The 15,628-nt window shown below is 36.4% G+C and overlaps 1 protein-coding gene across 1 annotated transcript in view; it reads right to left on the bottom strand.

The window, feature by feature from the left end:
- Positions 1-4,291: 4,291 nt before the first annotated feature.
- LOC150101700 (putative lipid scramblase CLPTM1) overlaps positions 4,292-15,628 on the bottom strand; it is a 283,907-nt gene continuing 272,570 nt past the window's right edge. Inside the window, exon 12 of the mRNA XM_090399981.1 lies at positions 4,292-4,925. Within this exon, the coding sequence (XP_090256107.1) occupies positions 4,762-4,925 (164 nt within the window). The 3' untranslated portion in view covers positions 4,292-4,761. The remainder of the gene's footprint in view (positions 4,926-15,628) is intronic.

The raw sequence follows: 15,628 nt of genomic DNA, 5'->3' as shown, positions 1-15,628 counted from the left end.
CAGCAATGGTTCAAGCACAGAGCCATGCACCGTCACCTGCCTTCTCTTGGATTTTGCTTTTCCATATACTACTTTTTTGGTATCTATCCATCAGCCATCCTTTTACCCATATCACTGGTTTCATATCCATTCCCATTTGTTGCAAAATCCAGCAGCATCATCATGTAGCCATTCCCTTTATAATTCAGCTGTCACTGTATTATAAAAAGTTTGATTACTAAGGCATGGCAGACCCTTCACAAAGCTGTGCTGTCTCTCAGAGTATCGAATATTCTCATCCAGTCTCATTCCTGAATTCTCTTTTTGGCCAACTTTCACCACCAACTCCTGAGATATAGATTGGTCTATAATTTGCTGCCATAGACTTAGATCCTCCTTTATGCATAGGAATTATTTTGCTTTCTTTCCTTCCTTTCTGACACCCAACTTAGACTTAAACAGCCTAGTCAAAGGTATTGCCGGTTCCTCCTGCTCATTCTTTTAATGTGCAAACTGATAATTCATCCAATCCCACAGCTGTATCAGCCCCATCACCTCTGCCATAATATCTTCACTTGGATGATATTCTTGTAAAATAGTCACCCAATAGCTGAATTTTGTCTGCCTGTTACCACTCTGCACTCATTCAAGTTATCCATCCATAGTCATTCTTCCTCCTACTTGCCACATAACGAAAAAACTCTTTGGGATTTCCTTTCACCTGTTCAGCTAATCTCATCTCATAATCTGATCCTGCATTCCTTATTATGCTGGTTACCTTTCTCCTTACATACCCTACACATTTTTTTTTTTTGCACTCTGTACTCATTCAAGTTATCCATCCATAGTCATTCTTCCTCCTACTTGCCACATAACGAAAAAACTCTTTGGGATTTCCTTTCACCTGTTCAGCTAATCTCATCTCATAATCTGATCCTGCATTCCTTATTATGCTGGTTACCTTTCTCCTTACATACCCTACACATTTTTTTTTTTTTGCTCTAGCTTAATATCACTCGTTCATCTAACTCCTAATCGATTTACTCTCCTGATTTTGGATATACAGTGTGATATTGCTGACTCCATACACCACTTGACCCCTCCCCACACACGAACATCATTCCCTTACAGATCTTTATGCCATAGTACTACTGCATCAGGCCATCTTCTAAGTGTATCAATCACCTGCCTTGTACTTCCACATATACCCCTTCTTAACTGGAATTTCCATGTTTTACTACCTCTCAAGTTAAGACCAAATGATCGCTTTCCCCATTTGGAGGCAAGTGGCCAGCCATCTTATAACAAGATCCATTACTTATGTACCCTGAGTGCCCTACATAACATTCTGCTTCAAATAATTATCTCTCACTGTATAAAAAATTTAATTTCCTGCTATGTGATCTTTCCTCCTTCCAATCTATGTCTCCTAAGTTGAAGTCGCCCCCCCCCATCATAATTACTAGACTCGCACTCAATGAACTAATCTGCTGATGCATGTTATATCATCCATGATGGATTCTACATCATCCCTGGCCTATAGCAGTAACCAATTTTATTTTCTCCTATTGGTCTCAATCTTATACCATATTGACTAAAAAGAACTGCCATCTTCCTGACCGACTCCTACTCTTGTTGGATGCAATTCATCTGCTATCATCAGCAGCATCCCACTCCCTGTTCTGTCTACTCTATCTTCCCTGAATATGTTCACTTCCTCACTATCAACATTCATCAAAGTTAACCTACCACAATCATTCCTCTTTTACAATCTATGATTATGGCATTTCCTTTATCCTACTCAGTTAATTTCCTCTCACAATATCTGATTTTGTCTTCTTGCCTGTGTGCTTTGTACTGCTCATAAACTTTCTCTTTATATTTCCAATACAACACTTTTCTTTCTTTTTGAATAATTAGTTGATGTTATCCATATCACTCATACTTGATTTATTCTCTGTTTTCCAAAGCACTGTTAACATCTTCTCTTGCAGCTCCTTATTCCACATCACAGGTCCAGATTGTCTCCAAAGTTTGTTGTAATCAGTGGTTTAAAATATACCCGCCCCCCCCTCTTTTTTTTTGACTGAAAATTACCTATGTTCACATGAATCAGTCAGTTCAAGATTGCATTGTCACTCTCACCTATTGGATTGGAAGCTACTTTGGTTATAGGTCCCATTCCATTATATGCTGTTTCAAGTAATTATCTTTTAGTCTCTGCACAAATTCCATTCTTTGTTCAAGTAATTTCTCCTCCCTCCACTCCATGTTTCAATAGTTGAAGGCCCTCCATAATAATTATTTTTCCTACACTCATTTAGCTTATCTGTTGAATGCTATCTACATCTTTCTTTGAACCTACAGCAACAACCTATCTATAATGTCCTGTTGGGCTCCACTAATACCAGAGGGTCTCCAATGCTCTATCTTCAGTGTTTTGGCTTTCCTGCTGAACTTTTACTGGTTTGGTTGCAATTTTTCTTCTATCAGCAGTGTGCCTCCCAACTGGAAGTTCTATCCTCGCTGAAAATACTTTTCACATCCTAGTCCATGATCTCTTCTGTCCACAAGTCTCTCAGTAATGCTAATAAATTTTGGCCAAAATAAATTAACCAACATCCAAAACTCCTCACTCTTATTCTCAATGCTTCTGGCATTAGTATACATGAACTGCTGCCTATACTCCCTTGTGCCAACAACTACTGTTGTATCTTATGACAATCCTATTCAATTCCAGACCTAAGAAATTATATTCTACATATTCTGATTATTTCCATTCCACTCACTCTCCTAAAGAGTGCCTACATGCACAATAGCTTTGTGCTGATTTTGCACTTCCAATCTCTCAATGAACAACAATTCTCTATAAATCTAATTTCATATCCATTCAAGTGCAATCCAGTAGTACATTTGTGTATCAAATTAACTACCTCATTCAAAACTTAAAATCTTTCAAATCATTCACACCAAAATGATAAGCTTTTTCTCATTCCATCTTTGCACCTGGTAAACATGATTTTATCAAACTCTAATTAAGCACACCACTAATCATGAAATCAACTGTACATTTCTGTAAGGTTGACCCTCCCCTGTCATACTTGCTTTTCTCTTCCTTCTCACTTCTATCTCGTCTGTTTTACCTATTTGTATGACATTTATTAGCTCATTACACCACAACAGGCATAAAATTAAATATCAGATCACTTCACAACAGTAGTAGTTCCTCATATTAGAGGAATTGCAGAAAAAATTAGCTACTTAACAAAGCAGACTGTCAACAATAAGATGAAGAAATATTATCCTATTTCTTCATCTTATTTCTCCCTGGAATCAAGAGCATTCCAGAGAGCATAATGTTATGCTCCATAATTTGGATAAATATGCTGTTTTTATGTAGTTGTCTGGCTATAACAGCAAGATGGACCCCTATGATATCCTGTCACCAGCATCTCTTGAGGTTTCTTCTACTGCAGGGAAACATTTTTAACCAGCCTATGTTAAGAAGGCTCACTTCAAACCAGATTTTGCATAGAGTACAGTTAAAGTGCATGTTCTTAACATAGTTTGGTTAGAAATGTTTCCACCTGTGGTGAAAGAAACCTCAAAAGACAGGATATCATATTAGTCCATCTTGCTGTTACAGCCAGACAACAGTCTGTTCTGGATGAAGTAGCCCTAGTGTGCAATCTTGGTCAGCTATTCTTGTAATGGTCTCTGTCTCCAGAAACTGTCCATAGTGTCAAGACATTGCATTCAGCCAACACACCACCTTTGCTTGCCCAGCTTCAAGTCATCCAATGACCTGCTATCTCAAAGAATCATCTAAATGATGATGTGCCATTCTAAAAGTGCCGGAAATGTGGCTAACTCACTGAGCAAGCCAAAAAATGTGAATGAAGTGACGTGGTCACAAACCATGTTTTTATAGGCATGAGTAATTTGCATTGTGTGTGGACCTAATGAGTGTTAGAGCAATTTCTATTGGATACTCAAAATTTGCATGTCAGAATGTCTCATGTCAAAGGTGGCAACAGTAAAAGTATGTATTTCAGAGCAATATTGACTATTATGAGCAAAGCTCATTTTTGAAATATTTTGATATTTCAACCATGCCAGCATTCTCATCATATCAAAATACAATTTCTATCATGTTAACAAGTGACAGTAGCAGCATGGAACAGCTGATGCTTTGTTCTTGCATTGATATATATATATATATATATATACACACACACAAAGGCTAATTCTATCATACTCAACAGCAAAATTAATAATTCACACTTAATGTATCATGAAAACTAAATATGAATTAATCTGAATGTAAGGAATTTATAGCAAGTGACAACTAAATACACAATCATTTTTTGCATTCATCTGCATTTTCTTTGTAATCCATGATACAATGCACTTTCAAATATCATTAGATAATTTTTTCTGATGAGAAAATTTTTTCACGTACCGAAAACATGACTGTCATGTTCAGTTTCATAAACAATAAGCTTGTAGACAATACTTTTTTTTTTTTTTTAGTTTTCTAAACACTTCATGAACAGATTTAGGGGTACAAAATTTTTTTTTTAACAGTGACTAGTTCAATTTTAACATTCATGATGTCTCAACTTTATAACCAGGTAAACAAATGACAGAAGAAACAAAAAAAGTCACAATGAATTTCATAATGGAAAACAAAGAACATTCCAGAGGCAAGGCCAATTAGACAAAAATACTGGGAAAAAACACTAATAATAATAATAATAAAAAACTCTTTTGGATAGAGATTTAGTCATTTTTTTTGTCCCCATCTGCTTTGTTTATAGGGACTACACCATTTACAGAAACTGTTGATGACTCTTCCATCTCTCCACTAGTTCCAAATTCATTAAAACGTTTTGGATCAACTCGATAAATCCAACGTTGATACAGGTATATGAAGAACACAATATCTAGAAAGAAAGAAAAAAGAATTAAAATTTTTTCAAAGCTTTCATTATTAATATATAATTTATTCAGTTTTGTAATTGTTCCATTAATATCTTATGCCATATCTCTGTAATGAGTTAAGAAAATTATATGATTCCACTGTAACCAAAAATTATGGATCAAAGGTCTACACATGAGGGTGGTCTGAAATGTTCCCAGCCTAGACCATAGATGGCAACACTATTGGCAAGATTTTTTTTTTCCTAAGTTAGTACATCTGCCTGAAGCAAAAGTGTTGTCTGCATCCCTTGAAATGGATAAAATTGAGTATCATGCGGTTATACAATTCTTTGTAAAAGAAGGTTTAATGCCAAAAGAAATTCATTCAAAGTTCATAAAAGTTTATGGGCAATCTTCTCCTTCATTTTCGACAATTAAGAAATGGGCTGCAGAGTTTAAACATAGCTGTACCAGCCTTGAAGATGATCCACCTGAAGGACGTCAACAAAGTGTAACAACACCAGAAATCATTGCTCAAGTGCAAGATATGGTATTGGATGACTGGTGAGTCAAAGTGCGTGAAATTGCTGAGACTATACGCATTTCAAAAGTACGTGTAGGATATATTTTGCATGAAGAATTGCTAATGAAAAAGCTTTGCTCAAAATGGGTGCCATGCTTGCTCACTGCAGATCAAAAACACACTTGCACGAAAATCTCTGAACAGTGCTTGGAGCATTTTAACAAGAATAAAGCTGATTTTGTGCATCAATTTATTACTATGGATGAGACTTCGATTCACCATTACACACCAGAATCCAAACAGCAGTCAAAACAGTGGACAGAAGCCAGTTGTTCAGTGCCAAAAAAGACAAAGTCGGTTCCATCAGCAGGAAAGGTCATGGCATCGATGCTAAAGCCTTGTTTATTAATTATCTTGAAAAGGGTAAAACAATAACCGGGGAATATTATTCCGATCTTTTAACCAGACTAGGGGAAAAAATTTGTGAGAAAAGGCCAGGTTTGCAGAAGAAAAAAAATCATCTTTCATCAGGACAATGCACCTGCCCACAAGGGTATTTTGGCAATAAGAAAATTAAGGGATTCTGCACTATGAATTGTTGGAACATCCCACCTTTCCCCAGATTTGGCTCACTCTGACTTCTATCTCTTTCCAAAACTAAAACACTTCCTCGCTGGTCAGCATTTTTCTTTGAATCACAAAGGTGATTGCACCTGTAGAGGGGTATTTTGCAGATCTTAGTGAGAATTACTACAGGGATGGGATAATGGTGCTGGAGCATTGCTGGAATAAATGTATTAGTCTTAACGGAGATTATGTAGAAAAATTTTTTTTTGAAATTATGTGTTTTTTCATTGTTAGGCCGAAAACTTTTCAGACCACCCTCATAAGTGAGCAGAAAAGAGACCTGCATATAGTGTATAAGGAATGCAGAGATCACATTCGGAGTCCTCATCCAGTGTCCACCTTCCTATTTAACAGCAGTTTGTGAAGGATCAAATTAAAAGTTTAAGTCACAATAAACATCACTTCATAATATAATCTTCTAATTGTAGATTCAGTGCCTGTATAGATAAATCCTCTACTAGTTTTTACTTCACTGATGTTTCTGAACATTGATGGGTAGGTAGTCTCTGATAGCTGAGCCCAAGACTAGCAATGATTTCATTAGGCAGCAAGGAAGAGAATATGACAGATAAATTCCTCATTTTGTGGCACTATATCTTTAAAAGGTATATTACAATCTGAAGTAGTGGGTTCTATGGTTATAACCCAGCTGTTCAAAAAAATTTTTAACAGCTGGGTTATAAAAGTAAGTTGTTTCTGTGAGGAAAAATCCCTACAAAAATTTTGCCTGTGACAAAGATCAAGAGGACAGGTCTAGAAAAAATTCCTCTAGGTAGTAACTAGCACTGAAATTCTAATTTATTGTTGGACTTTCAAATCATGGAAACAGAGATGCTGGAGGTAAATGGCATTTAGTGTTAAGGCTGAGGCAATTAAAGCTAAGAGACTATTATGGCTATTAACTGTATTCTACTAGTCTGATTTTTTGGGGATAAAAAAATACTTGCCACTTCCGTATGAGACTAGTCAAGTAACCTTCAATTAAAAAAAAAAAAACCCTAAAGGTTATTTGTTTCCTAGACAGTTTTTGATTTCAGGTCTTTCCAAAGGGCATTGTCAATACTCACTGAGATGCAATGGTTCTAAGTAAATGGTTGAAATCAGAATATTCAAAAGGGATGAAGTTGCCAAGGGCCATAGAACAGAGTGAAATATACATATATAGACTGCAGTACTTAAACTTACTTTCTTTTTAAATTCAATGTGGAAAGAAAGTTTGTTAAGTTCCGGATGCGAGTATAAAAAGATCTGCATTTAGAATGGTACTGAGTTTTTTTTAATTTTTTAAAATTTTAATTAATAATATTAAGTATATTTATTGTAGTTTTGTTTTTCATGAGTGAGTGATAAATTGAGTCCTTTGAGTTTTAAGAGAAACTGGTATATTTTCTATTAAAGTAGATATTGTCAGAATAACAGCAATGCATAGTACAGCAGTGACATCCAGACATCTTTCGCAGGATGATTTATGGAAGGAAAGCGAAATTGGTGAGTGAATATGTAGGAAATGTTCTGAGAGTGATTGCAACACAAGATAGTGGAGAAGAAAATATTGAGAAGAATGTAACTGTTACTGCCAGTGATGTTTAAAACTGCAGTGGTGAAAGGTGATAACATAGAGGACCTAATAAAAGAAATAGGGCACTTACATGAAGTCCTTCATAGAAAGATTGCAGGAATGTCAGGAGAATGATAGATTTGAAATGAGAAAAAAGGCAAGAAGTGCATGGTAAGGAACACGAACATGACTAATCGAGATGAGGACAAGGATAAAATTTTTATGGAGATTCCCTGATAAGAGGAGTACTTTAATGAGAATGTGATTGAGTTTTGTTCATTGGTGTAAAAATAATAGCATGCTGTCAAAAGACAGAAAAGGTAAGATTAAAGAATTGATTGTTTTGGGTGGCACTAATGACTTTGGAGGTGAAAAGAATATTGTATGAAATAAGATATAAAAGAGTTATTAGAAGCAAAAAAAAAAAAGAAGAAACAGAATAAAGACTAAGTTTGCTGATGCAACATTATTATTATTATATGAGCACCTCTATGGAGTCCGAATCATTGGGGAGACCAAATCTATCCTACCTCTCCTTGAACTCATTAACAGACAAAGCACTTACAACTGACTCTGGCAACCCATTCCACTTCACAACTCTCCAAGGAAAAAAACTAGTCCTCACACCCCTACTAACAACATCTTTATTCAACATCCAGGGATGATCCCTTATTCTGGTCCTTCTAGCCAAGTGCTGAACCATTTCCTGTGCATCAATCCTATAAAACCATTTAATCAACTTAAATGTTTCTATAATATTTTCCCCACCCCCTCTTTTTCTCCTATCAATCAACTTCTGCAATTCACACACCTTCAATCTATCCTCATAGGAAACATTTCACAGACCACTCACCATCTTGGTCACTTGCCTCTGAATTTTCTCCACCACTTCCTCATCCCTGAGAAACCCAGGAGACCAGACTTGAGCAAAGTAATCCAGATGAGGACATACCAAGAGCCTTATAAAGAGGAATAACAACTTCCTTATCTCTACTTGTTAATGTGTTCTTCAATAGCCAAGTAATCTTATGGGATACCTTAGCAATATGTTCTCTAAACTTTAACTCTCCATCTACCACCACACACCTAAAGCTCTAGCTTCATCTATTTCCTGGAGTACAGTGCCATCAATGTGATACATGGCTTGTAATCTGTTTATCCCAAAATGCATAACTGTACATTTCTCAACATTAAACTTTTACACATTAACTTTTGCCCATATGGACAGCCTATTTAAATCTTCCAGCATGCTTTCCACATTGCCTTGATTAACTATTACCCTACCTCATTTTGCATCATCAGCAAACAACTGAAAAATTTCCTTTCAGATTATTTCATATATCATTGATGTACAAATTAAACAGCAATGGTCCCAACACTAACCCTTGTGGCACACCACTGGTCACTTGCTTTTGCCTTGATTCTTCCCCTCCATAAACCCTTTTTTATATCTGTTCAGCAGCCAGCCACCTTCTTATCCACTTAACCAGTGTCATATCCATTACCATTTGTTCTGATTTGAATAACAGAGTTCCATGTAATATTCTGTCAAATAGCAATATGTCCTCTAAACTTTAACTCTCCATCTACCACCACACACCTAAAGCTCTAGCTTCATCTATTTCCTGGAGTACAGTGCCATCAATGTCATACATGACTTGTAATCTGTTTATCCCAAAATGCATAACTGTACATTTCTCAACATTAAACTTTTGCCCACATAGATAGTCTATTATCTTCCAGTAAGTTTTCCACATTGCCTTGATTAACAATTACCCTACCTCATTTCGCATCATCAGCAAACAACTGAATATTTCCTTTCAGATTATTTCATATATCATTGATGTGATGTACAAATTAAACAGCAATGGTCCCAACACTAACCCTTGTGGCACACACCACTAGTCACCTGCTTTTGCCTTGATTCTTCCCCTCCATAAACCCTTTTTGATATCTGTTCAGCAGCCAGCCACCTTCTTATCCACTTAACCAGTGTCATATCCATTACCATTTGTTCTAATTTGAGTAACAGAGTTCCATGTAATATTTTGTCAAATGCCTTTGCAAAATCATCGGGCAGCCATTTCCTTTATCCAGTTGTTATTCTATTATAAAAAGTTAAGTAAATTACTAAATCACAAAGCAATGTTGACCCTCATACAGTATCATGTTTTTATCTACCCATTCTTGAATTCTCTTTTTACCAATTTTTCTAGTACTTTTACCACCACACCTGAGATACCGATTTGTCTATAATTTGCTACTGCAGTCTTAGAACCTCCTTTATGCAAAGGAATTATTTTGCCCTCTTTCCACTCCCATGGAACTCTACCAGAGCTGAGATTTTAATTAAAGAGTCTAGTCCATTGAGATTCTGCAATATCCTAAGAACCTTCAATTCATCCACCTCTGTTCCTACATTAGTGTCTGTCACATATGTTAAAGCAGTAACCTCAATAGGATGATATACCCTTGCAAAGTGATCACTCAGTAACTCAACTATTTTATCCGCTTCTGTCTCCTCGTGACCATCATCACTCATTAAGGTTAATCTTCCATAGTCATTCTTCCTCTTACTTGCCACATAATGAAGGAACTCTTTGGGATTTCCTTTGACTTGCTTGATTAGATTCTTCTCATAATCTGATTTTGCCTCCCTTGCCATGCTGTTATATGCGGATATGTTATATTCTATGCGGATAGAATATTCCTCACGTTTTATGATCTACCAAGTCAAGATCGCATGTCACTTTCACCAGGAATGCTAAGAGATAATTAAGGCAATGTTGTCACCCTTGGTTATGGATAGTTCTTCTTATCCTATGACCAGGTTCAATACTCTCTATCCCCTAGTCACCACCATCACATGCTGCCTTAATTATCTCTTAGCAGATGTATAAATTCTATTTCCTTCTTGCTATGTGATTTTTCTTCCTTCCAGTCTATATCTCATAGTTGAAGTTGCCCATAATAAGTACTCGACATACTCATTGTACCAATTTGGCAATGCATGCCTTTCCAGGTCATCTGTGGGATTTCTGGCCTATAGCAACAACCAAGTGTATATTTTGTTTTAGTGGCCTTAATCTCACACCAGATTGCTTCAAATGAACAGCCATCCTTCTGCCTATCTCCTGTTCTTTTTGGCTGCAATTTATCTGCTATCATTAGCAGCATTCCTCCCTCATCCTATCTTCTCCGAAAATACTAAACCCTTCATTCTTGATAGAGGTGAGTTCAGGAGGGTAATGATTGCAAATGAATCAATGTGCAAATTGTGTCAAAGGGAATTTTGTAGACTTATGGACTCAATGTGATTGACTGCACTTAAATGGATTAGAGTTAGATATCTAGATATCTTAGCTTGGTTCGCTAAGAGTGTGCATGCAGGATAGTGTGTGTGTGTGTGTGTGTGTGTGTGTGTGTGTGTGTGGGCACCAACTGAGTGTGAGAATGTAGAAAAAATACAGAATCTTGTCTCGCAAATAAAAAATTGAATTGGTTAGTCAGTAGAAGGTAAAGGCAGTTGGGACCAAATGGGATGCTACAGTCTATGTAGACTAATACATAAACTGTAGCATACGAGGGTGGAGTTTATGACATTGGTGCAAAAGTTATAGAACATCAGTGAGATGCTCTATAAATTTTGGTGCAGTCAAATGCAACTATTTCTTGTCTTTAATTTCTCACTTTAATAAGTATTAAAGTGAGAAAAAAAGATACCACAGAAATCCTATTTATGTCACATTTATTTGAACAAAATAATATCTCGAAATAACTTTCAAGATGTTATTTAATGGCTATTCACAACAGAGAAGTAAAAAAAAAAAAAAATAATAAAATAGAATTTTATTCCAATATTTTGACCCAAAATAACTAATGTATTGTCAAGGAAAAAGACGATATAGAAGAAAAAGTAATTTGAATAAGAACACTGAATATCAAGCAAGCATTCAGATATTCTGAGTATGCCCTCTGGGAATAACCAAAGGTGACTGCTTTTTCTGAAGATTTAAAATTACAATCAACCTAGATGTTTGGAATTATTATTATTATTTTTTCACACACACACACACACACACACACACACACACACACACACACACACACACACACACACACACACACACACACAAAACACAGAAGAGCTTATGGCAAACAAATGCAGTGTGTAGGCCAGGTCAGGAGTAATCTGTTAATATTCTTCTTGAACTGAACTGTTGGAGATTGCAGTCCATTGAAAATGCTTCATGGAGAAGGCTATTCCACAGAATTGAGGTGGAAGGAATGAAAGATGACTGTAATAAGCAGGTTTTGTGAGTATGCAGGTCAACTGAAGGGATTTTGGGCAGCTCTTGCTTGAGTTTCTGTAGATTTGGCAGAAATAGGAGACATACTGGATGCTAGTTATGCTGAACAATGCTCATGGAAATGTCTGCAGAAGAGAGTCTGCAAGAGAAGTATCATTAATCATGCAGACTATCCTTTTCTGATGAGCATCAAAATTTTTTAGGTAGTTCTGATGTGCATCACCCCAACATTAGAGCAGTATTCCAATGTTGGTGTTAGATTTGTGCAGAATAAGTAACTGTTCAACAGAGAAGTACTGTCTTGAGTGGAAAAGGATGCCAAGTTTTTTGGATGCTGATGATATTATGGAAATATGTTTGTGTCAGGAAAGGTTTAGAGTAAGGATCAGTCCAAGAAGAGAGATTTGGTCTTGACTGTTGAGCTGAGCATTATCAAAAGTGAAGATCTGAGTTTTTTTTTTTTTTTTGTAAGAAAAAAAGTAATACTGTTTTGGAATTATTGAAATTGACTAGGTTGTTTTCAGCCCAATCAAGGATACTGTCGAGATCAGTGTTCAGGGCATTTATTACAGATGATACTGAAGTTTCAGAAGGTTGTTTATATATAAATCAGGAAGAGGGTAACTGAAATGACAGAATCCTGAGGGACACTGGCATTGACAGGAAAGTCTGAAGAGAGAGAGATCACCATCACATGTAGGGATCAATCTAAGAGAAACTGGCAATTTATTTACACAACAGTGAAGGCAGTCCAAAGGATGATAACTTGTTGAGAAGCCCTTGATGCTAGACTCTATATAAAAAAAGCCTTGCCGATGTCAAGAACAATGGCACAGGCTTCTCCAAACCTTTCCAAGGAATGGGTCCAAAGGTGCATGACATAAGCCAGAAGATTTCTGTGGATCTAGAGCAGCAAAATCCATCCATCACTAAAATAGGTGCTCACTGATGTGAGACCTATTGCTCTCACATCAGTGAGAGCAAGAGGTCAATAGTTTGATGGTAAACTATCTTCTTTTTTTTTGGGAACTGTTGCATACGAGCTTTCTTACATGCTGAAGGGTGGATGTCAGCTGAGTACAGTTTAGTGACTAGATGATAAAGAATAGGAGCATATCTCTTTTTGATCACAATGGGTAGAATTTCACCAAGACCAGCCTTTGTGGTATTCAAGTTATTCCAGATCCTTCTGACATCTTTCTGGCAGAAAGTCACAGGAGGCATGAACTGCAATACTGTATACAGAAAAGGAAGGAGGTAATTTGGAGATAATAGGAGTTGGATTGATTGATTTGTTGATTTATGGACAACAAAGATCATACTGCACCAGTATACAGGTTACAGAAGTATACAGAGTATTAGGAAATAGTCAAAAGGAGATAAACCAGTGAATAAGATAAAATGTATGTACAAAGTTTTAAGTATCCACATGTCAAAGTTATTAATATATAGATATCTACACCAGATATTATTAAGTGTTATAAGGAGCAATAAATAAAGTATATGTAAAAAAAAAAAAAAAATAGGTATCTATACATTAAAGATATTAATAGTTATAAATACATGATATTAAAAAAGTTATAAAAATATAAATGACTAAACAAAATGTATGTACAAGGTTTAGTATCTACATGTGGTATCTAAATATAAACAAATTTATAATTAAATGTGACTGAATAAATTAATTATTTATAAAAATTTTAAAACATCATGCAATTTGTCTGAGTCTGATAACATCTGCCTTAGCATATATAGGGCTCAAGTCAGATAAGTAAAAAATATCATTACTCTTTCGTTTGAAGTGCCAGTACTCCACCAGAATATGACAAATGGTAACACAGGTATTGCATTTCTCACACATAGGTGAGTCATCAATAAATAAGAACATGTACGATGACTGTGACCCAGTATACAGCCTAGGAAGAACAACTTCCTCTGTTTGAATTCTGCAAAGTTTAGACTGCCATCATTTAATTTCAGGTCTAATTTGGTAGAGCTTATTATTAGTCTCTCTGTTCCAAAATAGCTACCACTGGAATACAAATTTTTGTCTAATAACCTACCGATACTTTGCACATGGTAGACAGATGATGGATGTTTGTGAAACGAGTGACCTCAATGCAGTATCTGCAGCCGCATTTTCCTTAATCCTCCTGTTTCAGTTATGGAATCCATAATTGAAACAGGAGGTGCTGAATTCAAAAGAGTACTGAAATTGTTGCTGTAGCTCTAGACTTCTTATTGCTTGAAGAGAACTTTGCAAGCCTGAATATATTATGCACCTTTGGAAGCAATGAAATCCAATGTATTTCAATGCAAGCTCTATTGCGTACAGCTCTGTAAAGTTTGCTACACTCTGGTGGAATGTGCACAGATATTATGGTGCATGGAAAGATGGCAGAAGATCCCACTAGATCCTCCAATTTTGACTCATCTGCATAGACCAGAACAAAATCAGAATATTGAGTTCTATGAGCTGTGAAGAGCTGCTGATAGATGACAGCAGGAGTGGATTTGACAGCATCTGAGCTATGTTACATGCCTCAATTTCTAGAGCTTGTAGGAGAGCTTTCATCCACAAACAGGGTTTTATGGCAGTCTGCTGAGTGTGTAAAGATTCTAGAATTGTGGATGAAAGATAATTAGATATATGGAGTGCTCTGGCAGGAATTTTATTTTAGTTTCATATAGCAGACAGCTGTTGGTGGCAAAGTGAGAAAGGTGGTTCATCATTTGCCTAGCATACAGACTAGGAATAGGCGATATGCTAAATGCTCTAGTTGCAATTCTGAATGCTTGATGGTGAATAGTCTGGCCATCACAGTGTACTCTCCCTGGCTGAAGTAGAGATTTGAGACCCATAGTTGAGTTATGATTTTATCAGTGCTCCGTACAACTGAAGCACAGAATATATATCAGCATCCCAGTGGGAAGAAGATAGGATGTGTAGAATGTCCATTGCTTTACAGCACTTGTCCCATAACTGATATATGTGAAGGAAGAAAGTGAGTTTACTATCAAATATCACTCCCAAGAACTTGGCTAGTGGTGGAAATGGGATTAGCAATTGTCCCAGTTGGAGTTCTGGGTCTGGATGAAGACCATGGCTGTGGCAGAAATGCACCCAAACTGATTTCTGCTGTGAAAATCTAACCCCATTTGAAAGCACCCAATTTGAGAGATGGTCAATTTCAAGTTGACTTTTTGTGAAAGTCAACTTGAAAACAGAATGCCTTTCTCCAACAGGAAGTAATGCCCTTTATGTTGATGAGTTTATGATTCTCATATTACGTAGATGACAGAAGATGGTAACCTCATCAACATAAAGGGCATTACTTACTATTGGAGAAAGACGTTCTGTTATCAAGTTGACTTTGACAAAAAGTGCGATACTTAGAACAGAACCTTGTGGGATCCCCTCGTTATAGAGGCAGTACCCATCCAGACTTGGAGGATTTGATTGGATAAGTTTTAATAAAAAAAAGAGGGAGATTCCCCTCTAGGTCCAAAATTATGTAAATCTTTCAGTATGTTGTTTTCCACATTGGGGAAAAAAAAAACAATACTAGATGCCTTGCATTTTAGGAAGGCATCTCTAATAGACACCTCCAGCCAGACAAGACGATTAGTAGTAGAGTAACATATTTGGAAGCCACATTGTGTACTGGAGATAGGTTGTTTCTTTCCAGAAACCATAGAAGACAAGAG

Source organism: Typopeltis vanoorti, chromosome 11 (genome assembly GCF_054136105.1).
Source record: "Typopeltis vanoorti isolate ZY-2024b chromosome 11, IOZ_Tvanoo_1.0, whole genome shotgun sequence".
In the NCBI taxonomy this organism is placed as follows: domain Eukaryota; kingdom Metazoa; phylum Arthropoda; class Arachnida; order Uropygi; family Thelyphonidae; genus Typopeltis; species Typopeltis vanoorti.
This window is presented reverse-complemented; position numbering and strand designations above follow the sequence as displayed.